The sequence below is a fragment of the Lepidochelys kempii genome, chromosome 3, assembly GCF_965140265.1.
Source record: "Lepidochelys kempii isolate rLepKem1 chromosome 3, rLepKem1.hap2, whole genome shotgun sequence".
Lineage (NCBI taxonomy): Eukaryota > Metazoa > Chordata > Testudines > Cheloniidae > Lepidochelys > Lepidochelys kempii.
In genome coordinates this window covers 133,226,336-133,254,301 of record NC_133258.1, presented here as the reverse complement: position 1 = coordinate 133,254,301, position 27,966 = coordinate 133,226,336, and the positions used below count along the sequence as shown (strand labels likewise).

Sequence of the window (27,966 nt, the reverse complement as noted above, 5' to 3'; positions counted from 1 at the left end):
TTCTTGGGAAACAATTTCATAAAAATATCACTTGATATGGTGCATATATAGAGACCAAAGTAATTTTCCCCTCAAATAACATTTCTTTAAGTAATAGAACTCTAGCTTCTAAATCTTTCAGTCCTTCCTTTAAAATAAGATCTAGCTATCAATATAGTCATGCTCTTCCTTTTCAAGTGGCATAAAGAGAAATATGCTTGGTTAAACAAGTTTCCCTGAATCATTGGTTCTCATCCAATCTTGTGGATGTGTTACCTGAAATAACAGGGTATCAGGGACAAATTTCTTAGAAGTTCCTACAGAATTTTCCTTCTTTTAATTTTGTAGTTAAACCCTCTAAATTTACTGATAGACATTTAAAATGATTTATTCTTTATTGTTTACTTTGGCAATTAAGCTTTGTTTACTGCTTAGCAATATATAAATCTACTTTAACATTAGCCTGCTGCCAGTGTATAACCCTGTTTTATCCTCAGCAACATATTAATACAATAAAAACTCAGAGTTACAAACACCAGAGTTACGAACTGGCCAGCCAACCACATGCCTCATTTGGAACCAGAAGTACACTATCAGGCAGTAGCAAAGACAAAAAAACCCGCACAAATACAGTACAGTACTGTGTTAAACATACACTACTAAAAAAAAAACAAAGGTAAAGATTAGAAAAACAAAGATTTGACAAGATAAGGACATTTTTTCTGAGCTTGTTTCATTTAAATTAAGATGGCAAACATTTTTCTTCTGCATAGTAAAGTTTCAAAGCTGTATTAAATCAATGTTCTGTTGTAAACTTTTGAAAGAACAGCCATAATGTTTTGCTCAGTTATGAATAGTTTTGGGTTATGAACAACCTCCATCCCTGAGATGTTTGTAACTCTGAGGTTCTAGTGCTAGCCATTTCAGAATGCTGAACTAACCTTAATAGTCATAGATTTATCACTAATACTGGTTATGATTTTTACAGCCCAACAGAATGAGATCTATCTGATCCCATATATGTTACAACTAACTTATTTAGTATTTTAAAAAAATTATTGTACTTCAATATATTCATTGAAGCTTTTGAATTATTTTAAGGTGGTATTTGAATGTTTGAAACTATAATGCACCAGTTGCCAGAATATTAATGTTTCCCTTATGTTCTGCCCTTTCAAAGTTTAATTTTTAAATTCTTATGTTTCACAACTATCTTACAGCAGTCAGGAAAAAACCTGCCTACCGCAGGGTGGGGCTTGCACCTTTTTCCTGAAGTATCTGGGTGCAGAACACTGGACTAGATGGACAACTAGTCTTATCCATTATCACAATTCCTATCTTCCTACTAAGAATTAATATCACCATAGTAACAGCTTTAACTAGAGAAGAGATACCTCTCTCAGCCTTGGAAGGTCCAGTTCTTCAAGTGGGATGAGCACCATCCCTAAGTAGGTAAGTCTGACTTTGGCTGCTGTAAGCATCCTTAATGAATATCTAAATCCATTCAGATAATACATTTTTGGTAGCTTTACACCCTTTCTTGGGATCTTCAAGATGAATGAAGTCATCTATAAACCTAAAACATCATGGCCTTTCTCACAACTAGTATATACATATATATAGAGACAGACAGCGAGAGAGAGAGAGCATGCGCGCGCCAACTCAGCCTCCTTGGAGGCAGAGGAACAAGGAGGGCAAAACATTTGCCCAGTTCTGGAGGAAACCAGAAAAGCACTATGGTGCTTCCTATTTATTAGCACAGTGAGACTAACATTAGCATTGACATATTATACTGAATTACACTGTATATATCTATCTACTGCTTATTACTCAATATTAGATTTTTGCAGGTATTTTGAAATTATCATTCAGTGCATACGCTGATTCCTGTATAAGAAATCTTCCACCAAACACTACTAAGCATCCGAGCAAATGATCTTTTCAAGCCTTTAAATATATTATGGATGCTCACACACTTATTAGTACAACAGCTACAGGAAACTTTCCCTTTCATTGTGGTTTATTCAGGGAAAGTAATGTGAATTTCTTTTCTGCTTCCTTCCCTCCAGAGAGCTTAACCTAGGGGGAAAGAGGAAAGGTAAAAAGCACATTACATTGACTTTTTTATCACACCTCCTAATTAGTTTTCCCTTTTTTCTAGAAACTGCAGTTAGGAGTATAAAGGCTGTATGCATTTTGAAATAACTGGCTGTCAAACTATATAGCATTCACTGCTGAGACTACAAAAATGGCTAATTTAGGGCTATTGTAAAATGCCTAGAAATAAGTGGTCTAAGTCTACCATATAAAAGGTAATTGCAGCACATAATTACTGGATTTTTTTCCCCCATTACACTGGGTTCCACCACTGTGTTATTTGGAATAACAGTATATTGTAAAATATAACATGTGCCTTCACATGGGCCAGATTCCCATCACTAAGTGCACCTGGAAGTGCAGGCACCCACCTGTCATCCTGGAGGCTACTACATTCAAAAATAGGCTTGGAAGGATTTAATTTTTATTGGAAAATCAAATGTCAGTAAATGTCAATTTCACTGTATACACACACAGACACACACACAGGAAAAAATATTTTCATAGATAATAATCAAAGTTTACAAACAAGAAAAGAAAAATGCTGCTTGTGAACTCATTGGAGTCAATTTCCAGCAACTCAGACTTTTGAATTAGGCTTGTTACAAGTGGACCAGCAAATGAATAGTAAAAACAGGTCTGATTTGTTGATCCAGGATATTTACTTTGTATATTTAGATATATGATGTTTATAATTTGTGTTTTAATGGTTTATAAAAAGTTTACCTTTTTGAATCTCCATGTCTGCTAGAACAATGACTAGGCTTGGCAGATTTAGATTTTTATTTTTAATAATTTAGACTGATTCATATCAATGCTTAAAAATAAACATTGATACGAATATATGCTTTATTTTCCCCCATGCACACTCTCAAAAGTAATAGCTGCAATGTTTTAATTTAAACTTGCTTATTTGACTGTGCAACAAAAAGACCTTGCAGTATTAGGATAGCCCAGACAGCATTCATGTCTGGGAAAAGCGTGTGGTTTAGGGGGAAGATGGTAAGGGCAGAACTTAACTCAATTTCTGTTCATATTAAAGGTACGAAGCCTAACTTTGGGAGTTTTAAATGGGATTTGCTTGCAGGCCTATTGAGAAGAATGACATTATCACCACATATAGTTAAATAGCATGGCCATTAAAAATATTGTACAAACTAGCTACTGCATAGCTTCTCTGCCACCAAAAGATATCCTCATGCACCCAAGACCTTGTCATCACTAGATTTGTATCAACTATGAATTTGGCCCATTGTGTCTAATATTTCCTCTGTAGCACGCCTGACATTTTCTTAGACAGATCTAACGCTCTCTTCTGTTTTGTCTTTTATTTCTTGTGGACACTTCCAGGGATCTGTGTCCCTTACTAACTTCACCCAGACACTGAACTGAAGTTTTTAAGTCCCCATATTTTATCAGTCTGTAATGTACAATCCCTAGATGCTTTTTTCTAACTAGGCTATCTAAAAGATCATACATGAGTATATTATATCACAATATGGAGTCACACAACCAAAATGCCCCCTAATATAAATGGGCTTGGGCTGGTTGCAGGATATTTTTCCTAAGCAAAATATGGGGTGGTGGAATGTGAGGTTCAAAGGGGGAGGGTGACAAAAGCCCACCACCAAGCATAAAAAAAGGTGACCTTAACTGAAGTCGAGATGTTTTGAGGGAGGGGGGGAAAGGAAAACATTACAGTAGGGTCATAGGAGCAACAAGAGGGAAAACTGTGGGGGAATCTGCTCAACATCTTAGATGTCTACACACAAATGCAAAGAGTATGGGGAATAAACAGAAAGAACTGGAACTAAGCTAAATCATCACTTTAATTGGCATCAATGAGATTTGGTGGATAAATCTCACAACTAGAATATTGGTATAGAGGGGTATAGCTTGTTTAATAAGGAGAAACAGGGTAAAAAGAAAGGAAGTGTGGCTATATACATAAAAATGTATACACTTGTTCTAAAGTCCAGAAGGAGGTGAGACACAGACCACTTGAAAGTCAGACAGCTGCAGCAGCACAGGAGCCAGCAAACAGAGCTGTAAACAGGGGAGTCTGAGTGGGAGTCTGTAAGGGGAGTTTGTATTGTGGTGCTTGTTTGGGATTTGGTTTTGCTGTGGGTGGTGGTGTTTTGGAATGGTTTGTGTTTCCCAGATTAACAGGGTTTAGGTGGGAAGGCTATGACAGATACAGAGGCAGCAGTGGGAGTGACCCATGTAGTGGAAGACACAAAGGAGATGACTGGATGTGGAAGCTGCGGTATGTACATGATCCTGGAGGGGGCACCTGGTAAGAGTTTTGTCTGTATGAAATGCCGTCTGATAGAGCTGACGGAGGAAAAGATCCGAGGTTTGGAGATGCAAGTGGAAAGTCTGGTTGAGTTTAGGAAGGGGTTTGAGCAGATTATGGAGCAAAGACATGAGGTATCTGAAGGGAAAAGCTCAGACTTACAAATGGAAGCAGGGCTGGGGAATTCTGAGGGCAGACTGGGTGAGGAAAGTGGTCAGTGGAAGCATGTGACTAAAAGAACCAGGAAGAGAAAAATATGGGCTAGTGAAGGAGAAATAGAGCTCAAGAACAGGTTTGCAGAGTTGGAAAATGAAGAAGGGGCTCAGCAGGTAGTCGCTGAAGGTGGAAGGGCAAGGAAGAAGAGAAGAGCGGCTAGTCCTATAGGAAAAGGGGAAGAGTCAATGGAGACTATGCCAAATATGAGCCCCAGGAGGATACAGGATGGGTTGAAGAGGATTACAAGGGAGAATAGGAATGGAAAGAACTTGCAGCCAGAGGGAACAGGGGATAGACTGGAGAATAGCACCTTCATCAGGAAAAGGCAGGTCTATGTGATCGGGGACTCTTTACTGAGAAGAATAGACAGGACTGTAACCAGAGCTGATCCAGAGAATAGAAGGGTATGCTGTCTTCCAGGTGCTAAGATACGGGATGTAGATCTGAGGTTGAAAAGGATCCTAAAGGGAGCAGGAAAGAATCCCCTAATTATCCTTCATGTGGGAAAAAATGATATGGCTAGATTCTCGCTGGAAAGTATTAAGGGAGACTATGCTAGGCTGGAGAAGACACTTAAGGAAATCGAGGCTCAGGTGATCTTTAGTGGGATTCTGCCTGTTCCTAGAGAAGGGCAACAAAGGTGTGACAAGATTATGGCTATCAACAGACGGCTTAGGCAGTGTTGCTATAAGGAGGGCTTTGGGATGTATGGCCACTGGGAGGCATTCATGGACAGAGGACAGTTCTCTTGGGATGGACTTCATCTGAGTAAGGAAGGAAATAGACTTCTAGGATGGAGGCTGGCACAACTGACTTAGAGAGCTTTAAACTAGGAATTTGGGGGAGATGGTTGGGAGATGTCCAGGTAATCTCCACGCCGGATTTTAGCATTGAGATGGAAGAAAACAAAGTAAGAAAGGATACAGCCGTGGGTAGGAGAATGTATATAAGGAGGAAGGGCAGTGTGGATACCAGTCTAATAGGTCATACTGGCTGTAGAATGACTGTGCCTAATAGGGTACAGAGTGTGAGCGAGGCCAAACAGCAAAAATTAAGATGTTTGTACACCAATGCGAGGAGCCTGGGTAACAAAATGGAGGAACTAGAGCTACTGGTGCAGGAAGTGAAACCAGATATTCTAGGGATAACAGAGACCTGGTGGAATAGTCGTCATGACTGGACTACAGCTATTGAGGGGTATGTGCTGTTTAGGAAAGAGAAATAAAGGTAAAGGTGGTGGAGTAGCATTGTATATCAATGATGAGGTAGAAAGTAAAGAAATAAGAAACGATGGAATGGATAAGACAGAGCCCATCTGGGCAAAAATTACATTGGGGAAGAAAACTATAAGAGCCTCCCCTGAGATAGTGCTTGGGGTGTGCTATAGACCGCCGGGATCTAATTTGGATATGGATAGAGCCCTTTATACTGTTTTTAATAAAGTAAATACGAATGGAAACTGCGTGATCATGGGAGACTTTAACTTCCCAGATATAGACTGGAGGACGAGTGCTAGTAATAATGATAAGGCTCAGATTTTCCTAGATGCGATAGCTGATGGATTCCTTCATCAAGTAGTTGCTGAACCAACGAGAGGGGATGCCATTTTAGATTTGGTTTTGGTGAGTAGTGAGGACCTCATAGAAGAAATGGTTGTAGGGGATAATCTTGGTTCAAGTGATCATAAGCTAATTCAGTTCAAACTGAACGGAAGGATTAACAAAAATAAATCTGCAGCTAGGGTTTTTGATTTCAAAAGGGCTGACTTTCAAAAATTAAGGAAATTAGTTAGGGGAGTGGATTGGACTGAAGAACTTATGGATCTAAAGGCAGAGGAGGCCTGGGATTACTTTAAATCAAAGCTGCAGAAGCTATCGGAAGCCTGCATCCCAAGAAAGGGGAAAAAATTCATAGGCAGGAGTTGTAGACCAAGCTGGATGAGCAAGCATCTCAGAGAAGTGATTAAGAAAAAGCAGAAAGCATACCCAGAGTGGAAGATGGGAGGGATCAGCAAGGAAAGCTACCTTATTGAGGTCAGAACATGTAGGGATAAAGTGAGACAGGCTAAAAGTCAAGTAGAGTTGGACCTTGTAAAGAGAATTAAAACCAGTAGTAAAAGGTTCTATAGCCATAAAAATAAGAAGAAAACAAAGAAAGAAGAAGTGGGACCGCTAAAAACTGAGGATGGAGTGGAGGTTAAGGATATTCTAGGCATGGCCCAATATCTAAACAAATACTTTGCCTCAGTCTTTAATAAGGCTAAAGAGGATCTTAGGGATAATGGTAGCATGACAAATGGGAATGAGGTTACGGAGGTAGATATTACCATACCTGAGGTAGAAGCGAAACTCAAACAGCTTAATGGGACTAAATTGGGGGGCCCAGAAAATCTTCATCCAAGAATACTAAAGAAATTGGCACCTGAAATTGCAAGCCCATTAGCAAGAATTTTTAATGAATCTGTAAACTCAGGAGTTGTACCGTATGATTGGAGAATTGCCAATATAGTTCCTATTTTTAAGAAAGGGAAAAAATGTGATCCGCGTAACTACAGGCCTGTTAGTTTGTACTATGCAAGGTCTTGGAAAAATTTTTGAAGGGAGAAGGTAGTTAAGGACATTGAAGTCAATGGTAAATGGGACAAAATACAACATGGTTTTACAAAAGGTAGATCGTGCCAAACCAACCTGATCTCCTTCTTTGAGAAAGTAACAAATTTTTTAGACAAAGGAAACGCAGTGGATCTAACTTACCTAGATTTCAGTAAGGCATTTGATACCATGCCACTTCTTGGTGGAATTATTAGTTAAATTGGAAAAGATGGGGATCAATATGAACATTGAAAGGTGGATAAGGAATTGGTTAAAGGGGAGACTACAGCGGGTCCTACTGAAAGGTGAACTGTCAGGCTAGAGGGAGGTTACCAGTGGAGTTCCTCAAGGATCAGTTTTGGGACCAATCTTATTTAATCTTTTTATTACTGACCTTGGCACAAAAAGCGGGAGTGTGTTAATAAAGTTTGCGGATGATACAAAGCTGGGAGGTATTGTCAATTTAGAAAAGGACAGGGATATCATACAGGAGGATCTGGATGACCTTGTAAACTGGAGTAATAGTAATAGGATGAAATTTAATAGTGAGAAGTGTAAGGTCATGCATTTAGGGATTAATAACAAGAATTTTAGTTATAAGCTGGGGACGCATCAATTAGAAGTAACGGAGGAGGAGAAGGACCTTGGGGTATTGGTTGATCATAGGATGACTATGAGCCGCCAATGTGACATGGCCATGCAAAAAGCTAATGCGGTCTTGGGATGCATCAGGCGAGGTATTTCCAGTAGAGATAAGGAGGTTTTAGTACCGTTATACAAGGCACTGGTGAGACCTCACCTTGAATACTGTGTGCAGTTCTGGTCTCCCATGTTTAAGAAGGATGAATTCAAACTGGAACAGAGAAGGGCTACTAGGATGATCCGAGGAATGGAAAACTTGTCTTATGAAAGGAGACTCAAGGAGCTTGGCTTCTTTAGCTTAACTAAAAGAAGGTTGAGGGGAGATATGATTGCTCTCTCTAAATAAATCAGAGAGATAAATACCGGAGAGGGAGAGGAATTATTTAATCTCATTACCAATGTGGACACAAGAACAAATGGATATAAACTGGTCACTGGGAAGTTTAGACTTGAAATTAGATGAAGGTTTCCAACCATCAGAGGAGTGAAGTTCTGGAATAGCCTTCCAAGGGAAGCAGTGGGGGCAAAAGATCTATCTGGCTTTAAGATTAAACTCGAGAAGTTTATGGAGGAGATGGTATGATGGGATAACATGATTTTGGTAATTAATTGATCTTTAAATATTCATGGTAAATAGGCCTAATGGCCTGCGATGGGATGTTAGATGGGGTGGGATCTGAGTTACTACACAAAATTCTTTCATGGGTATCTGGCTGGTGAATCTTGCCCATATGCTCAGGGTTTAGCTGATCACCATATTTGGGGTCGAGAAGGAATTTTCTTCCAGGGTAGATTGGAAGAGGCCCTGGAGGTTTTTCGACTCCATCTGTAGCATGGGGAACAGGTCACTTGCTGGAGGATTCTCTGCTCCTTGAAGTCTTTAAACCATGATTTGAGGACTTTAATAGCTCAGACATAGGTGAGAGGTTTCTCGCAGGAGTGGGTGGGTGAGATTCTGTGGCCTGCATTGTGCAGGAGGTCAGACTAGATGATCATAATGGTCCCTTCTGACCTTAGTATCTATGAATCAATGAATGGACTTCAAAAAAGCAGACTAACAAACTCAGAGAACTGGTATCTAAGGTCCCATCAGAAGAAAATCTAGGGGAAAAGAAGTTGAGAGCTGGCAGTTTCTCAGAGACAATATTAAAGGCACAACTGCAAATTAACCTGATGGAAAGAAAAGATAGGAATAATAATAAGAGACCAATATGCATCCCCCAGGAGCTCTTTAATGACCTGAAAATCAAAAAGGAATTCTACAAAAAGTGGAAACATGGATAAATTACTAAGGATGAGTACAAAAGTATACCACAAGAACACAGGGACAAAATCAGACAGGCTAAGGCATAAACTGAGTTACACCTAGCAAGGGACATAACAGGCAATAAGAAAAGGTACTTCAAATACATTAGGAGCAAAAGAAAGGCAAAGGCCTACTACTAAGCAGTGGAGGAGAACTAATAAGGGATCACACCAAGAAGGCTCGTGATTTAATGCCTGTTTTGCTTTTTTAGTGAATTGTGACCACATGCTTAATCAAATTAATATTAACAAAAAGGGGAAAGGAACACAAGCCAAAATAGGGAATGAACAATTTAAAGAATACACAGATAAGTTAGGTGTATTCAAGTCATCAGGGCCTGACAAAATTCACCCTAGAGTATTTAAGAAACTAGCTGAATGAATCTTGGAAGAGTTTGTGATTACCTCTGAGAATTCACAGAGGACAGGTGAGGTCCTAGAGGACTGGAGAAGGGCAAACATAGTACCTACCTTTAAATAGAGGAACAAAGAGGAACCAGAGAGTTATAGAATAGTCAGCCTAACTTCGATCTCTGGAAAAATACTGGAACAAATTATTAAACAATCAATTTGTAAGCACATAGCGAATAATAGGGCGATAAGGAATAGGGCAACATGGCTTTGTCAAGAACGAGTCATTTCAAACTGAGCTAATTTCCCTCTTTGACAGTGTTAATGGCCTAGTGGATGGGGGAAAGCAGTAGACATGATATATCTTGATTTTAGTAAGTCTTCTGACACAGTCCAATATGATATTTTCATAAGCCAACTAGGGAACTGTCATTTAGATGAAATTACTGTAAACTGGGGGCACAACTGATTGAAAGACCATACTCAAAGAGTAGTTATCAACAGTTCACTTCTAACAGGGAGGACGTATAGCTAGTGAGGAGGCTGTCGTGGGTCTGCTACTTTTCAACATTTTCATTAGTGACTTGGATAATGGAGTAGAGAATATGCTTATAAAATTGCAGATGACACCAAGATGGGAGCGGTTACAAGCACTTTGGAAGACAGGATTAGAATTCAAAATGACCTTGACAAATTGGAGAAATAGTCTGGTCTGAAATAGTACAAAGTACTACACTTAGGAAGAAAAAATCAAAACGTACAAATATAAAACATTGAATAACTGGATCGTCTGTAGCATCGCTGAAAAGGACATGGGTATTATAGCGAATCACAAATTAAATATAACCCAACAACATGAATGCAGTTGTGAGAAAGGCTAATAACCTGGGTGTATTAACAGCACTTTTGTAAGAAAAGACATGGAAGGTAAATGTCCTGCTCCACTCAGCACTGGTGAGATCTCAGCTGTTCAGTTCTGAGTGTCACTCTTTGTCCACATTCGTCTTAAACTGGACAGAGTCCAGAGGAGAGCAACAAAAATGATAGAAGGTTCAAAAATCCTGACCTGTGAGGAAAGATTTTAAAAAACTTGGCATGTTTAGTTTTGAGAAAAGAAGACTGAAGGGGACCTGACAATCGTCAAATATGTTAAGGGCTATTATGAGGAGAACACTGATTAATTGTTCTCCATGTCCACTGAACATAGGACATGAAGTAATGGGCTTAATCTGCTGCAAGAGAGATTTAGGTTAGATATTATGAAAAACTTTGTAACTATAAAGATTGTTAAATTCTGGAATAGGCTTCCAAAGGAGATTGTGGAATCCCCCTCACTGGAGGTTTTTAAGAACATGTTGGACAAACACCAGACAGAGATAGTCTAGGTATATTTAATCCTCCATCAGTCCTGACTCAGTTTGCCAGCAAACTGCAAAGACGATTTATTCAACCCATCACCAAATCCTTCCTTTGGCCCTAGTCCACTTTCAGAAGACTGCAGAGGGTTAATTCAGTAATATTTACAGAGCAACTGTGGTGGAAGCCCAAGTTTCATTTTCGCCTCAGGTTGGATGTGCCAGTCAGTCAAGGTATCCAGGAGCTTTCAGTGCTTGTCAGATCAGGCAAGAGACTTGTCCTTAGGGAAGGAAAGTGACACACAAAAAATAAAAAAAACGTAGAGGACTTCCATCTGTTCTGAGCTTGTGTTTTCAGACGGTGAGAAGCGATGACAGCATTCAGCTCCAACCCCTGCTGCTCAGGTCAACTCATCATCTCACCTTGTTATTGCCCTTCATCACATACCCTTCTGCTGCTCTTCAGCTCCCAGATGGAAATGAGCAGCCTAAGATCTGAGCAGGAGGGTCGGATAGAAAGCAATATCATAGCTTTGTACCAGCCCAGTTTACTCCCTGCCACATTCCCCAGTAGTTGGGCATTAGGAGTTCTTTCTCTCACTAAGATGGTATAATCATTTTCACTGTCCTGTAGGATCACTTGAATGAAAGGGGTGGCTAATATTTGTCTGTTTTATGATGACAGTTCCATGACTGATGGCGACATGAAACAAATTAAAAATAAAGAAAAATAAAACCTGTCCTGCTTATTTTGGTCATAGAAAGAATAGAGAACCATATTTTCTTGGACAATTATATTTGAGATCTAGGTTATCCTACTGACCATAAATAATTTTTTCGTAACCTTCTTCCCTTAGGCATAAGAAAACTCAAAGCCTCTCTGTTTCCCTCCAGCTCTAACATTTGGTCCATCATTTGTCTTATTTGGCCTTCTATAGACTATTCATTATGGGCTTGAATCTGTTAACCTTGCTTAGGTTGAGTAGTACTTTCCCTCACAAGAAATCCCATTAAAATCAATAACAGCACAAACAATGCACTTAGTTTGAAATGTGTTTTATCCTTAAGGAAAGGCACTTCTGACAAGGAAAGTATCAAACAGTGAATTAAAATCCTGCTGCAATGTTTAATTCACAGCACAAAAATGATAACCAATCAAAATGGACATTTGGTTGATTTGAGAAAAATAAACCAAACACAATTTTTTAACCTCAAAATTAGTAATAACTTGCATAAAATCTGAAAGGTCTGAAGCCAACTAGTCTTCACTAGACAGACTTTAAACTTGAATTAGACATTTCTCTAAGACATCCTTTGTATTATTTATACTTTTTTGTGGTAGACAGATTTAAGAAAACCAAAATCCAACAAGTTACATAAAATCATATTTAAACTTTGTCTTTCCTTTACTGCCATTTTGAATTTCTTCCAGAACATTTTAATGCTCCCCCACCACCCACCATCATTATCTGTGTTTCTATCTGCAAAGAATTCCATCTTTTATACCATCCTACCCCACAACAGACTGTGAAAAGATCAAGCCTGTTTATCATTAACCTCTTTAATATTCAATGCTTTGGTTCACCTATTAATGTAGCTTGTTTCCTCCATTTAAAATGCAATGCTATATACACTTGAGGAGGTACTATGTTTTGATCAATGTATTTTTCAATGTATTATTGATTGTTATCTTGGATGTGTCAATTCGTAGATTTCATTCTTGGTCTCAGAATAGAGAGAGAGAGAGAGAGAATTAGTGAAAGAGAGAGACTGTGTATGTACATATGAGTATACATATTTCCCCCTCTCCCACTTATATGCAGAGTCCAGTATATGTAGCTTCCTGGGGACAAGGAAGGAGAAATATTCCTCTTTTCCTTTGTTATAGATGCTCCTAACCCATCTCAGAACAAAATATGTAGTAGTAATTAAATAGGAAGTGCAGGATAATTAAAATTGCACATCTGTTAAAGGTAGTAAATTATTCTATATTTTAAATAGAGTTCTTCAATAGGGTTCAGGATCTTTTAAAAAAATGTATGGGTAAGTATAATTGGATGCAGTTGCCTTAGGAACAGGTGTTCAGTGCATAGCACTTAGAATGAGTGTGCATAGCAGGCAAATTCAAAGACCTAAACCTGGAGGGTGAAATCCTGGTTCTACTGAAGTTAAGGCCAAAACTCCCATGGATTTTAGGGGAGCCAGGATTTCACCCGAAGACTTTTCCACTCCTATATTTATTTGCAATATTGTCCTTTGTATGAGGGTGTGATAGAAAGGAATATTTTAACAACTTTTTGAAGCAGAAATGCTCTATTAAAGGAATGAAGGGAGCAAAGGGGGCTTCCATTTTCCGTGTGCAATAATTTCATCAAGAGAGGAAAAGCGCTTAGCGAGTCATAAACACTGACTTTACATTGTTTAGAGATTGCATTTCTTCTGCATTTCTCTTATACAGAGAAACCATATTACATTTTCTTGTAAAGTGTTAAATGACGATGTAAAAGAATCTGAAATGCAGAAAAGAGGAACACTGTCTGGTACACAAGACTAATGATTAAGTAATAGCAATATCAAAGCTTCCTCTAGAAAATATTATGTAAAATCCTCTCCACATCCAGAGATTTCCAGGAGTAAGTACAAAATCCCTACATTATTTGCTGGAATTATTTCCACTGAAATTTAATTTCTGGTACACATACCACAGAAGGTTAAGAAGTGTTGCCGCCATACAAAATTCAAAACCTAGTTCTGTTATAAACAGTTTTTTGTAGAAAATACACATTATTTCATGTTACCATGCTTTATTCCCCATTTTTATTTCTATTTAGAGAAGTATTGGTGCCAAGAAGTTCAGTAATCACCAGAATGTACACCCTTCCCAATGTGGCAAATAAGTTAGTATACATTTAGAATAACATAGTTGAACTATGTTTCTACAAATTGCAGAAAATGTAGAACTAAAGTAATTGCAGATATTAAAAAGTACATTCCTAAATACATTGTAATATTTGAAACAATATTTATTTTATTCTGTGCTCCTGCATCAGCAACAGGAAGATGATGATGATTTCAAAAGAACTAATGTAATCATTGACTGACTTTTCTGACTAATTAGTTTGTTAAGCACCTAAGGCTTGGATTCCGCATTTCTTCCCCATGCAATCTGAATTTAGAAGAGCTGCAACTCAGGTTTTAGCCTCCTGTGACATCACCATTCAGGCCTTCCAAACATATGCAAAGACCTCCAACAAAACAGAATTTTGGATGAGATTCTGTGGTGTGCCTCTCAGAGATGTACACAAAACTTGCAGCCAGCAGCATGGGATGGGGGTGGCAGCTAAAGTAGTTTCAAATCACCTTTGTGCTCTCTCGATTCTGGGCTGGTCTACAGTCACCAGCATAAAGAGAGAGCCCTCAGAACCTGCTCAAGTTACAGCAGCTTGCCCAGTCTCTCTTATGGGCCACAGTTCTGCCCAGAATTTCCACATACATAAACAGCACACTACAGAAGATATTAGATTTAATTAAAGCTGCATGAAGAAATCTGTAAAGCAATTGATTTGTTTGTTAAAAATCAATGACCATTCTGTAGTCCTTTTCTTTCCTTGAAAATGAAAGATGAAAGATAAAAATGTCTATTCAGAGTCTACTCAAAAATGGTAGTCAGCCAGAACTAAACAGTTATTACAATGTTGCTATGACAGCAAATAACTGAAATAATTTCTTAATTTTTGATTAACAGGGATCAGTATCCTAATAGAGAACACCATCTCTGTATTGTTCTTTGTGTTATTCCATCTCGTTCCTTATGCACCCTAAAATCTTGCTTGCTTTTTTGACAGCAGCTGCACTTTTTTTAAGCAGAAGTCTTCATTGAGCTTCCACAGGGCTATTGCCACTCGCTTCTCAACTGTGAGGGCTGCTCTCATCTGGATATTCATGCGCTTCAGGGCAGAGGAAAGCAAGTCACAAAGTTCCATGAAAGTGCCTTTACGCATGCGAAAGTTTCGCAGCCACTGGGAATCGTCCCAGACCTGCAACACTATGGGGTCCCACCAGTCTGTGCTTGTTTCCCAGGCCCAGAATCGGCGTTCCACAGCATGAACCTGCCCCATTAGCACCATGATGCTTGCACTGCCAGGGCCCGTGCTTTGAGAGAAGTCTGTGTCCATGTCCTCATCACTCTCATGACGTCGCCTACTCGCCCGGTTTTGCATTGCCAGGTTCTGATGCTGCATATACTGCTGGATAATGCGTGTGGTGTTTAATGTGCTCCTAATTGCCAAAGTGATCTGAGCGGGCTCCATGCTTGCCGAAGTATGGCATCTGCACAGAAAAAAGGTGCGGAACGATAGTCTGCCGTTGCTCTGACGGAGGGAGGGGCGACTGACGACATGGCTTACAGGGTTGGCTTACAGAGAATTAAAATCAAGAAAGGGGGTGGCTTTACATCAAAGAGAAACAAAAACAACTGTCACACAGAATGGCCCCCTCAAGGATTGAACTCAAAACCCTGGGTTTAGCAGGCCAATGCTCAACCCACTAAGCTATCCCTCCCTCCGGTATTTCAGGCAGGACTTCATGGAGGGAGGGATGGAGGGGGGAGCAAATGAATGCAAAACAAATCTGGTCTATTTCCTGTTTTGATCTACTCCATCTATCTTTTACATCTTTGGCTGGCAGCAGACGGTGCAGAAGGCCTGCAAGCCATCCACATCTCCTGCCTGCTCGGCAGAAGATGGTGCAATAGGACTGCTAGCCATCCGCATCTCCTGCCTGCTCACCATAAGATGGTACAATAGGACTGCCTGCAGGACTAAAGAGAATGACCTGGTCGAGTCACTCCTAATTTAGTCCCTGCACCTATATCTGCCCAGGCGCTCCTGACCGACCTTACCGAGGCGGCCAGGAGCACCTCAGACATGATGAAGTTGGTTTTCAGGCCTATTGTACCGTCTGCTGCCACAAGGCAATGGGTTGCTCCTGCTGTGTAGCAATGCAGTAGCACGTCTGCCAGCACCCAGGAGACATACGGTGACAATGAGCTGAGCGGGCTTCATGCTTTCCATGGTATGGCATCTGCACAGGTAACTCAGGAAAAAAAGTCACGAAACAATTGTCTGCCGTTGCTTTCACAGAGGGAGGGAGGGCCTGATGACATGTACCCAGAACCACCCGCAACAATGTTTTTTGCCCCATCAGCCATTGGGATCTCAACCCAAAATTCCAGTGGGCAGCGGAGACTGCGGGAACTGTGGGATAGCTACCCACAGTGCAACACTCCGGAAGTCGACGCTAGCCTCGGTACTGTGGAAGCACTATGCCGAGTTAATGCACTTAATGCATTTAGAGCATTTTGTGTGGGGACACAAATATAAATATAAAACAATTTCTAAAAAAACAATTTCTATATATTCGACCTAATTTCGTAGTGTAGACATACCCTTAGATAAACTATATGAGTCTAAATAATAACATGAGGAATTGCTTACTATTAAAAGCAACAGGTGCACAATCTGGTCCTAGATGCTAGACTTTCAGTAACAAAAATGTCATTGGTTGTGGAGGTGGCTTAAAAGGGGCTGCAGGGAAATGAAATCTGATTTATATATTCACAAGCTAAGAACTCGATCATCAACTAGTTTCCTACAGAGCACCCACACTCAATTCATTATCTTCATTATTATTTATATGGTGCAAACAGTATCTAGACTTTTTACAGACATATATAATAAGAAGACAGGATTCCTACCCAAAGAGTTTACAATTTAATTTTAATGTAAATTATTTTTGTTCACAGTATGTAGTCCAGGGGTTTTCAAACTGGGGGTTGGGACCCCTCAGGCGGTCGCGAGGTTATTACATGGGGGGTTGCGAGCTGTCAGCCTCCACCCAAACCCCCGCTTTGCTTCCAGCATTTATAATGGTGTTAAATATATAAAAAAGTGTTTTTAATTTATAAAGGGGGGTCGCAGTCAGATGCTTGCTATGTGAAAGGGGTCACCAATACAAAAGTTTGAAAACCACTGACCTAGTCTGATTAAACCTGGCCACTTAAAATGTAAAAGGCTCCTTATCTCATGACCACTTCCATGAGCCAAAATAAAGGAGTTTTTAAAAATGTTTTCCGAGTGTTGATATAAAACCAGCCTTCTAGTTTTGCTGATTTATCTATCTTACATGCATTCGGCCACATCCCCTGCTGATGTAAATTAAAGTAGCTTCCTTGGAGTCATGCCAAGTAACACTCGCTAGAGATGTAAATAATCTTTTCTACATTTCTACCAACAGACTTATAAAATATGGTTGTTATCTTTTTAGTTTGTGAAATGGGTTCACATCATAGGTAAAATTATTCTGATGTAGATTTTTTTTTAAAATCCTCAGAAAAGTTGTATATTTATTTCCCACCATTATAATTCTAAGGTGTCATTTGTTATTTTTTTAAATTGCTATGGAGAACACACCTTTGAAGGCCAAGTTTTGGCTCACAATTAACTTTTACGGTGGCGTTATAAATGTCAACAATAGATTATAACTGAGCAGCTGAAAATGACTTTTACTATTTTAGAAGGATCATCCGCAGTAACTCACCATGAATTCAATTGGACTATTAGTCATGGTGTCAGACAGGAACATTAATATCCAACTCAGAAGTTGGCACCCATACATGGTCTGATCACAGGATCCAATAACTTTGCATAGATGAATGGTCCCAATGAAGTCTATGGGACTACTCTTGAAGAAAGGTACAACTCCCTGTGAGTAAGGGCAGCAAAATCAGACTCTTAGAATAGTAATAACCATAGAAAAATACAATAAACTGGTTTTACACAAAAACTATTATGACCTTATCTGCTAATTCATATTCTAACATCCTACAATAGTGTTTTAATGAGTTGCTGATGGCTCATGAAAAACAGAAAAATAAAGTATAACATATTTTTTGTATCTTTCCCCTTTATTATTAAGTGCATTGGCAATCAGATAATCCAAGGGTGAATGCATTAGAAATGCATACAATGAACAAAGACTTCTTTTGTCAAAACCAGTTTTCCACCAAAATCATGATCCTCTAGTAGAATAATATTTTTACAACAGAAAACTGTGATGTTCTGAACGGTATTGACTTCCACACAAAAGCAAATGAATTCTTAAAAACTGTTACTACATGCAGTCATCTTTGGTAATGATGAACAATGGAAGACCAATGTTACACAAGTTATACAACTATATGTTATAGAAGTATGAATATTTCCACAATGTTTATTAAAGCTTTTCAAGATATCATCACAGCGTATGAAGAGAAACCCAGCTTTACATCCCTATACACTATGATAAGTTTCTCACCAAAGTTTATGAACATGCAGACAGGAAGCTGTGTTGGAAAGGGTAAATATATTTTAATTCAGGGAAAAGTTTAATTCCTGCAAAAACACAATGATCCTTCAAGATAGTAGGGAGAGGATACTGAATAATATATTACTTTCAAAAACTAGAACAGGTTTAAAAAACTCTAGTGCACCCAAGCAATTGTCACAAATAAGCTGATCATTATACTTCACTCATGGCATCAGCAACACAGAAAGCAATATTTTTAATACTGAATTTAATATGATTCACACCAAATCACTCAGAGGATGATTTTACGCAAAAAATTAATACTATATGTGCTAAATCCCTTAGCCGAGAATGAAAGCATTTCTTTAAATCTTTCAACTTAGACATTTTAATAAAGTGATAAAATATCATTTTCAGTATAAAAGATGCAAACTTTAACCTACATGTAAAGTAATGATTTACTTAACGATGTTATGCCACAGCAACCGTTTGTAATGTTCACATTTGTCTTGAGTTCCAGCACTAAACTGAAATCCCTTTGCCCAAAGCTAACATGTTTTCTATAATCACCAGCATTTTTCCTAATAAGGAGAAAGTTCAAATGATTAAATCTCACACTAATCTGTATTGAACTGATCACAATGCCACCACCTAGTGCCACCTCAAACACAGTCAGAGTATGGGCAACTTTTTCTACTGTTCAGCATTGAATTAGCTATCAATCTCATCAGACACAAACGTCAACGGGCAAAGCAACAATTTATAAAGTAAACATAGTTAAACCTACCAAATAAAGGAAAGAGAATATTTTAGAGGAAACTACAAAACTGACAAAGATGATATGATCCAGTTTAGGAAAAAGGAGGGTAGTAAATAAAATTAGGCAGTTAATTTCCATCCCTCCGAACTGCTGGGACATTGAAGTAGCAATGTGAGGGGTTGCCACAGAAAAGGGGAGAGGGGGTTAAATCCAGAGTGCAATGCAAGCCCTGCCCCACACCCTGCAGGCAGCTTGAGAAGAGGCTGCTGCTGCAGCAAACAAAGTTGAGGGGGAAAGGGAGGAGTGTCGCGACCGCTGGTAAGAAGAGAAGGAATAAACAAGGGACTTACTTTTGTAGCTGGCAGCCCAGGGCTGATAGCCATAATACCCGGTAATCCGCAGAATCCTTTCCTCGATGGGAGTGAGCCCCACGGAAGCACTGGGGAGATCTTCCACGGATCGGGACCATTTCAAATCCTCTTTGATTGCCTCATCCACCACCAGGTATTTGAGCTGCCGGAGCTGCGGGCTGATGTCTGACAGCCTCCTGGGGCTGACATCTGGAGATCTCCTCATGCCACTGGAAAGGCAGGAAAGGGACGTGAACACGGCCCGGTAACAGCTGAGGTGCCGAGCGCTGACTTGGCGAAGGAAGGGACGGGAGCGCCCCTTTCGCCCCCCAATAAGTGTACAGGGGCCAAGAGGGGCTGGGCACTGCCCGGGCCGGGAGAAGGGAAAGCGCCCCTCTGCCAGTCACTCCGACACCCCCCCCCAGCGCTGCCTATTGAGAAAGGGGCAAAAATGCTGAGCGCGGACCCCACAAACAGCTGATCCCCCCGCAAACCATAGGGCTCCAGCGCAAGTTTAGCATTGTCTAAAGCACCCCAAGAAGAACTCCCTTGCCCAGGTGCGCAGCCTGCGGCGTTTGGCTCCCGGCCTCCCGGGGAGATGGGGGCAGGAGTACCGGGAACTTCGCGTGTTGCCCCCCCACCCCCACAAGACTGGGACCCCCCCATTGGGATTGACCCTCAGATCCCCCCCGGGAACCCGAGCGTTGGATAGCGGGCAGCACAGCTGGGCGCCTCCTGCCGCTGCAGGTACCTGGTCCCCTTCCCTGTGCAACAGAAGGGAGCGCCCTGCCCGCGCCGCCCCGGGGCTGATACTCACATTGTGGTGGTCTTGCCCCTCGCCGTGCCGTTGGGAAACTCTCGGATCCCCATAGGGAAGAGCAGGGGTGGAGTGGGGGCTCCCAGACTTCAAGAAAAGGTGCAGCCGGGGGCTGTCACCGGCCGATCGGACAGAGAAGAAGAAGGGGGCAGGTGCCGGGGCCGCAGGCGCTGCAGAGGGGCTGCCAGGGCTTGCACCGGCAGCTGGAGAAGCGGGGCGCCAAGTGCCCAGATTGCTGCCGCTGCTGCTGAATCTGCCGCCGCCGCAGGTGCGTCTCCCGTCCCCAGCGGAGGCCAGGTGCCGGCTGCCTGCTGCCGCCGCGGAGCGGGTGTTAGGGGATGGAGGGAAGGGCTCCGCGCCCTCCCCCCTGGGCAGGGCAGGGCTGGGCTTTCCCGCGCTCCTCCGGCTGGGGGGGGCCGCAGCCCAGTTCCTGACTTTTCCTCCTCCGCCGCCGCCTGTGGCCGTCCCGCTCGCTTCCGACTGGGGGGGCCAGGCAGCGCCGCCGCCGCCGCTGCTGCGAGGGCGAGGGCGGGCGCGGCAGGGGCCGGGAGGCGACCAGAGGCACCTGTCCGCGGGCCCCGGCTCCTCAGGGTGGGCGGGCTTCTGGCGCTCAGCTGCGGGGGGGAGGGGCCCCTCGGGCCCCTGGCAAATGCAGGGACTGAACAACGGTGACGTCAAAAGCCCAGTGGGGCAGGTTCGGAGTCGCCCCGCTCCCAACGCGCCCCCCAGTGGACCGGCCTGCAGGGTGGCGCGTCAGGTTGAGGTTGACCCTGGGGGCCGAGGCCGGGCCCGCCCGCTGAGCTGGTCCCGGCCGAAGTGGCGCTCGGCCCTGGGGAGCGGCGGCGGCTTTGCGGGGCTGAAGCTAACCCCCCGAGACGTAGCGCTGCTCCCGTCAAGCTTAGGGGCTCTGTAGGAATTTACCCTGGGCTTCAGCCTGGCTGGGTTGGGGAGTTCGGAAGGTAACTAAACCCTGGATAGCGGATTTTCAAAGAGTTTCCTAAAAATCAGAGGTTGGCTGTAATGGCGCTTCTCCAGCACCGTCCATCCCGGAATCTCAAAGCACTTTCCCAACAACAATCAGGATTAAACCCAACCACGCCTGTGAGGTAGGTAGGAATTATCCACGTTTTGCCTTTGTGGAATTTAAGGAGCAGAGGCTCGGATCCTGGTATGTAGGTGCCTAACGCCCATTGACTTCAATTAGGCACGTTTTGGGCCTGAGAATGTAACTTAATTGCTCACGGTGACACAGCTGGTCTGCCGCAGAGTTGAGATTTGAGTCCGGATCTCCAGGCTTCTACAGATTCATGATTTAATCATAAGAACACAAACTATTTGGAATAGGGACTGGCTTTTTGTTGTGTTTGAACAGTGCATAGGGCAGTGGGGCTGGGACCTCTAGTTGCTACTGCCATACAAATAAATACATTTTCGGAGCATTGAGACTACTGGAACAAAGAGAGACAAGAGCATTATTGAAAGGAAAAAGGAATAGTAGCACTTTATGTTAAGGTTCCATTTACAAAGATTTTAAAGGGTTTGTAAATGATTAGCACATGTTTTAAGCATGTTACAGACATAATTAGAATATTTTATAGATGGTTATGAACATATCAGTAGGTAGTTATAAGCCACACTTATAACCAGCCTATTGAGCTGTTGGACTTTATAACAATTGATTAACCATTGATTAAAACATGTTTTAAGCACTCATTAACCTAGCATAAATGGAACCTTAATATATCATGTAACCAAAAATTATAGGTGGGGGATTTTCAGAAACACTCAGCATTGGTCTAACTCTGCTCCCACTGATGTCAATGGGAGCAAAGTTAGCCCAGTATTGGGTACATTTGAAAATCCTACCTAAACGTCTGGATTAACACTGCAAAGACTTTGGGCCCAATCCTGCAGTCCTTAGTCAAGAAAAACTCCAACTGACTTCCTAATGACCTTGCCTGAAAAGAGACTACAAGTCTGGATTTTTTTTATTAGGACTATTACCAATTCAGCAATGTGTCTAAGCATGTGAGTAGCCCCACTGACTGCTCATGTGCTGAAGTTAGGCATATGGGTAAGTATCTTGTTGAATCAGGACCTATAGTAATGTAGGGAATGATTGTCTTAGATTGCCTTAATGCCTATATATTGTTCATTGTGTACATATACACAATGAAAAATCGGATTAAAATCTGCAAGTATTATTTACTATGAGAACATTTGACCATCTGAAAGTAGGAACATATACGAAGATTTACGTATGTGGAAGCATGGCTTTTTGTTGTTGTTGTTTTAATAGAAGAATCTTTGTAGAAGGACCAGGGGGAAATCTTTTCCCCCTTTCCTCTTCAATTTGATATATTTTAGAGCACCTAGGCATTTAATTGCAAAGTTAATAGACGTCAGTTAAATAAAACAACTTGCCCTGCATAGCATTCAAGAATCATTGTTGCTTTATCTAGAATAAAAACAAAAAATCTATCAGACAAAAGCTAAACTAAATATCTGAGCTGTGTATTGTATTGAATACATGTATTGAAAATATATATTTTATTTATTGCATACACAATCATTATTTTGAATAGCAGTATGCTAAAGTGAAAACAACTGTAGCTTGGGAACTCGGGGTGAAACCCCCCAATACAGCAGAATTGTGGTCCTGTTATACAGAGATGGGTAGGAGTTGTGCAGGGAAACTCAGTCCTCTGTGCAACAAAGCTGAGCTCCTTGCAAGGTAAACATTAACCATAGTGCAGGAAGGATTTAAGGATGGCTGGGACAGTGTCAAGAAGATGCCCACTGAATCTGTAATTACATAGATCATTCGCTTCATGTAAACTTTGTCCAGGGGTCTCATTCCCTAGTCCAGAATAGCATCTGAAACAATAGCTATAAATAGAGTTGGGTTGGGATTACTTTCCTCCCAAACCCAGCATAGTTCCCTGCACAGAGCTTAGATGCCCAGGCTTTGTGTGGAAGGTGAGGGTGGGAATTCACCATGAAGGAATTCTCATGTCAATAGTACCCCGAAGTGTCCGATTTCTGCATAGTGTAAAACTCTCAATGTGTATTAAAAATAGTGTAATGTGGGTTCAGTTCCCTGGTTCCAGCCAAATTCCACTCAACGTGAGACCTAGTTTTGTTATACCAATAAAATAAAAACCAGCAGGATCTTATTAAAGGGGAAAAGGCAAAATGCCACATTTATTGTGAATATAGAAAGAATCATAGTAAGCAGTTAGTTATAGCTATAACATTCCATTCAATCTCATATTTTTACACACACACACACATACTGTTCTGCAAGGTTGTTATCATAGTTACCAGCCTTAGAGTTCCTCATGCCAAGCCACTGGCCAGGTGGCCTGGACATGAGGAGGGAGCAGGGCCTTGTCAGATGCTCATCTGATGCTCCTGGAAGTTGGTTTGCAGAATCAGACCCCAAAGTGCTCACTTTTTAGAGTCTATTTTTATAGGAATTTCTTGCCAGTCTATGGGAATTGCTTCATCATGCTGTTGCTGAATCCATCAGCAGATGGCACAGTCCTGACGGCTCCGTGCCGCCAGATGTTATCTTGTTCTTTGGTTCTCCCATTCTTGAGGCTGTTGAGTGGATTCCAGTCTGCCCGCTGGGGTCCTCTGGTTATTTCCACTTGATGCCTTCTTCAGCCGATGGACACTGCATTCTTAGGCTGGCACCTCCCTGATCATTCAGTTATTATCCGCACCAAGCGGATAATCCATCCACATACATCCTCTATCTCTATTTTAATTACAATTGTTAACAAAGCAAGATGAATACAACAAAAAGGGCGGGGAGTCTCTGGGTGCTGTTTCTGTTGTTACAGAGTATTGCTTTTAGTCTCTCTCAGTGTGAGTAGTTGTTGTTACAAAGAATTGCTTTGAGAACAGACTCTACTAACACAATTAGCAGCTTGCAAGTTTCACACATAGAGGGAGAGAAACAGTACCAAAACCCAAGAGACTTCTTAATTAGTAATACCCTGGAATTTAAACTATGGGGAATCAATCTCATTTGTGATTTTAATACAGAACTTCTTTAATATGATCCAACAGTTTGACACCAGAAGGGGGAGGCATAAAGCCACCTACTTCACTGGGATTCTGCCTATCTGCCCTATTTAGGGCAACTTTCCATCCTCTGTGCTACCAGAGTGGTACAAAGGAGATGGGGCCACAGTGTCTACATGTCAATTTAGAGATAAACCAGAACAATTCCTCACACTCAGACCTGCTGATAGGGGATTATTTTCCTGCTCTCTTCTTTTTCAAACTACAGCAAGAAACTAATGTAAATGAAACTACACAAATGAGTGTAACACTATAAGCGGCACACAGCAAAGTGTGACACTGGATCCTTTGGGTGATAGTATTGACAATCCATTACAACAGTCATTCATAAAAAGATGAACTTTCTTTTTCTTTTTGGTCAAGTGTATAAGGGGGTACAGTTACAGGGGCTCTGCAGATGTCAGTAAAGTTAAAATGTCAAAACTACAGTAAAAGGAAACATCGGAATTGCCAACTCATGATTTTATTGTGAGTCTCACAATAATTGATAGATTTCAGAGTAGCAGCCGTATTAGTCTGTATCCGCAAAAAGAAAAGGAGTACTTGTGGCACCTTAGAGACTAACAAATTTATCTGAGCATAAGCTTTTGTGTTTTTCTTAAAGCCCCAGCTGCTGGATTCATGTGAATGTGAATTCTTGACTTTAGCAAAGCTTTCTTGACTTTGGCAAAGCTTTTGACACGGTCTCCCATAGTATTCTTGTCACCAAGTTAAGGAAGTATGGGCTGGATGAATGCACTATAAGGTGGGTAGAAAGCTGGCTAGATTGTCGGGCTCAACGGGGTAGTGATCAATGGCTCCATGTCTAGTTGGCAGCCGGTATCAAGTGGAGTGCCCCAAGGGTCGGTCCTGGAGCCGGTTTTATTCAATATCTTCATAAATGATCTGGAGGATGGTGTGGATTGCACTCTCAGCAAATTTGCGGATGATACTAAACTGGGAGGAGTGGTAGATACGCTGGAGGGGAGGGATAGGATACAGAAGGACCTAGACCAATTGGAAGATTGGGCCAAAAGGAATCTGATGAGGTTCAATAAGGATAAGTGCAGGGTCCTGCACTTAGGACGGAAGAACCCAATGCACAGCTACAGACTAGGGACCGAATGGCTAGGCAGCAGTTCTGCGGAAAAGGACCTAGGGGTGACAGTGGACGAGAAGCTGGATATGAGTCAGCAGTGTGCCCTTGTTGCCAAGAAGGCCAATGGCATTTTGGGATGTATAAGTAGGGGCATAGCGAGCAGATCGAGGGACGTGATCGTTCCCCTCTATTCGACATTGGTGAGGCCTCATCTGGAGTACTGTGTCCAGTTTTGGGCCCCACACTTCAAGAAGGATGTGGATAAATTGGAGAGAGTCCAGCGAAGGGCAACAAAAATGATTAGGGGACTGGAACACATGAGTTATGAGGAGAGGCTGAGGGAGCTGGGATTGTTTAGCCTGCAGAAGAGAAGAATGAGGGGGGATTTGATAGCTGCTTTCAACTACCTGAAAGGGGGTTCCAAAGAGGATGGCTCTAGACTGTTCTCAATGGTAGCAGATGACAGAACGAGGAGTAATGGTCTCAAGTTGCAGTGGGGGAGGTTTAGATTGGATATTAGGAAAAACTTTTTCACTAAGAGGGTGGTGAAACACTGGAATGAGTTACCTAGGGAGGTGGTAGAATCTCCTTCCTTAGAGGTTTTTAAGGTCAGGCTTGACAAAGCCCTGGCTGGGATGATTTAACTGGGAATTGGTCCTGCTTTGAGCAGGGGGTTGGACTAGATGACCTTCTGGGGTCCCTTCCAACCCTGATATTCTATGATTCTATGAATCCAAGAGAATTTTAGCTTTCATTAAAAAAGAAGTATGTTTCTAGCCATCATGGTTGCAGGGGAAATCATGAAAATGTGGCCCTCCTTGCACCCTATAAGGCAGATAAAGAGGATCAAAAACATTTATTTAAAAAAAAAACCTCATGATTTTTCAACATTTGAGATATGTTGCAATATTAATAACACTCTCCCACAACAAGCAACAATTATACAATACAACAGTCGGAGAAACTCACAATATAGTATTATAGAACATGCTACTTTAAAAGACTAGGCAAAATCTGGTTTATTTTACGGATATGAACATCTCAAGCAAGATTTGGCACAATGTGTCAGCTGGCATGTTAATGAGGACATCTGATGGGGCTGTTGTGGCACCAGAGTTTTGCTGCAGTAATCAATGAGAGAGCTTACACCTGTGAAACATTCTGCAAAGAGATGTTTATACAACAGTGTGACATTTCAATTGCAGAATATGAATAACCCCCAAGCACTGCTTAAAGTTGGGCTTTACCATATTATGAAAAGCAGCTGTATTCACAAAATGTCTTAGCACAAAGGAATAGTTAATACTTGCTATAACAGAGCACAGGTATTCTGTTCAGTAGTCCAGATCTACAAAGGGACTTAGGTGCTACTGTAATCCACAAAACCTCTGCTCAACTGCCACCTACATCTGTAGGTACCTACACTCACACGGTGCCTACATTTTGCTGTAAAAATCCTCTTGGTGCATGAGTGACAACCATTGGGCATGTGCACTGCTGCCTCAGGTAGGCCCCTAGATGCCTATCCCATGCCTAAGCCCCAGCAGGATCCTCATACCAGAAGGAGATAGGCATTGCCCCATCTATCTCACCTATGGCGTCCAGTCCACTAAGTATGCTCAAAGCTTGTCTAGCTGCACAGAAGATGATGAGGGAGAAGAGGGCCTCCCTAATAACCTCTAGTCAAGTGGTTAGAGCACTCCTCTGGGATGTGGGACACCTGAGATCAAGTTCCTCCTCTTTCCTCCTGCCCCACACCTGATGAGGAGAAAGGATTTGCACAGGGATTTCCTCCATCTCAGATGAGCGCCTTAATGCCTGTGTGATGCTGGCAGACCAGGTGCCAGCTCATGCCAAGGTCCGCGTACCTCAATTGAAGACTGACAAATACAGAGCTGAAATCGGTCTGGCTCACCTGTGTGCTAGTACTGTTAAAATAGGTATTATAATTCTAAGAATGTGTTTAGTGATTAATGCATGCGGCAACCCACAAATATTCAACAATCTCACTTATAACATTTGTATCTCACATTCATAGAATCATAGGACTGGAAGGGACCTCGAGAGGTCATCTAGTCCAGCCCCCTGCACTAATGGCAAGACTAGGTATTATCTAGACCATCCCTGATAGTTGTTTGTCTAACCTACTCTTAAAAATTTCCAATGATGAAGACTACACAGCCTCCCTAGGCAATTTATTCCAGTGCTTAACCATCCTGACAGTTAGGAAGTTTTTCCTATTATCCAACCTAAACCACCCTTGCTGCAATTTAAGCCGATTGCTTCTTGCTCTATCCTCAGAGGTTAAGGAGAAAAAATGTTCTTCCTCCTCCTTGTAACAACCTTTTCTGCACTTGAAAACTGTTATCGTGTCCCCTCTCAGTCTTCTCTTCTCCAGACGAACAAACCCAATTTTCTTCAATCTTCCCTCAAAGGTCATGTTTTCTAGAACTTTAATATTTTTTGTTGCTCTTCTCTGGACTTTCTCCAATTTGTCCACATCTTTCCTGAAATGTGGTGCCCAGAACTGCACACAATGCTCCAGCTGAGGCCTAATCAGCATTGAGTAGAGCTGAAGAATTACTTCTCATGTCTTGCTTACAACACTCCTGCTAATACACCCCCAGAATGATGATTGCTCTTGTTTTTGTTTTTTTTTTTGGCAAGTGTTACACTGTTTCATTTAGCTTGTG

At 41.6% G+C, this 27,966-nt stretch overlaps 1 protein-coding gene and 1 long non-coding RNA gene across 5 annotated transcripts in view; one reads left to right on the top strand and one right to left on the bottom strand.

The window, feature by feature from the left end:
• Positions 1–20,983, bottom strand: part of SLC35F3 (solute carrier family 35 member F3) — a 292,476-nt gene extending 271,493 nt beyond the window's left edge. Inside the window, exons 1-2 of one of the 4 annotated variants that reach the window (XM_073338111.1) lie at positions 20,104–20,983; positions 19,287–19,516 (exon numbers count right to left, since the gene is read on the bottom strand). In XM_073338111.1, coding sequence (XP_073194212.1) covers positions 19,287–19,516; positions 20,104–20,156 — 283 coding nt within the window. In that variant the 5' untranslated portion in view covers positions 20,157–20,983. Of the gene's footprint in view, positions 1–17,429; positions 17,473–19,286; positions 19,517–20,103 lie in introns of those variants that run through there. The other 3 variants (XM_073338108.1, XM_073338112.1, XM_073338116.1) reach the window with 3 other exon arrangements.
• LOC140909254 (uncharacterized) overlaps positions 20,428–27,966 on the top strand; it is a 125,407-nt gene continuing 117,868 nt past the window's right edge. The window contains exon 1 of the long non-coding RNA XR_012158153.1: positions 20,428–21,209. This is a non-coding gene — a long non-coding RNA (uncharacterized lncRNA). The remainder of the gene's footprint in view (positions 21,210–27,966) is intronic.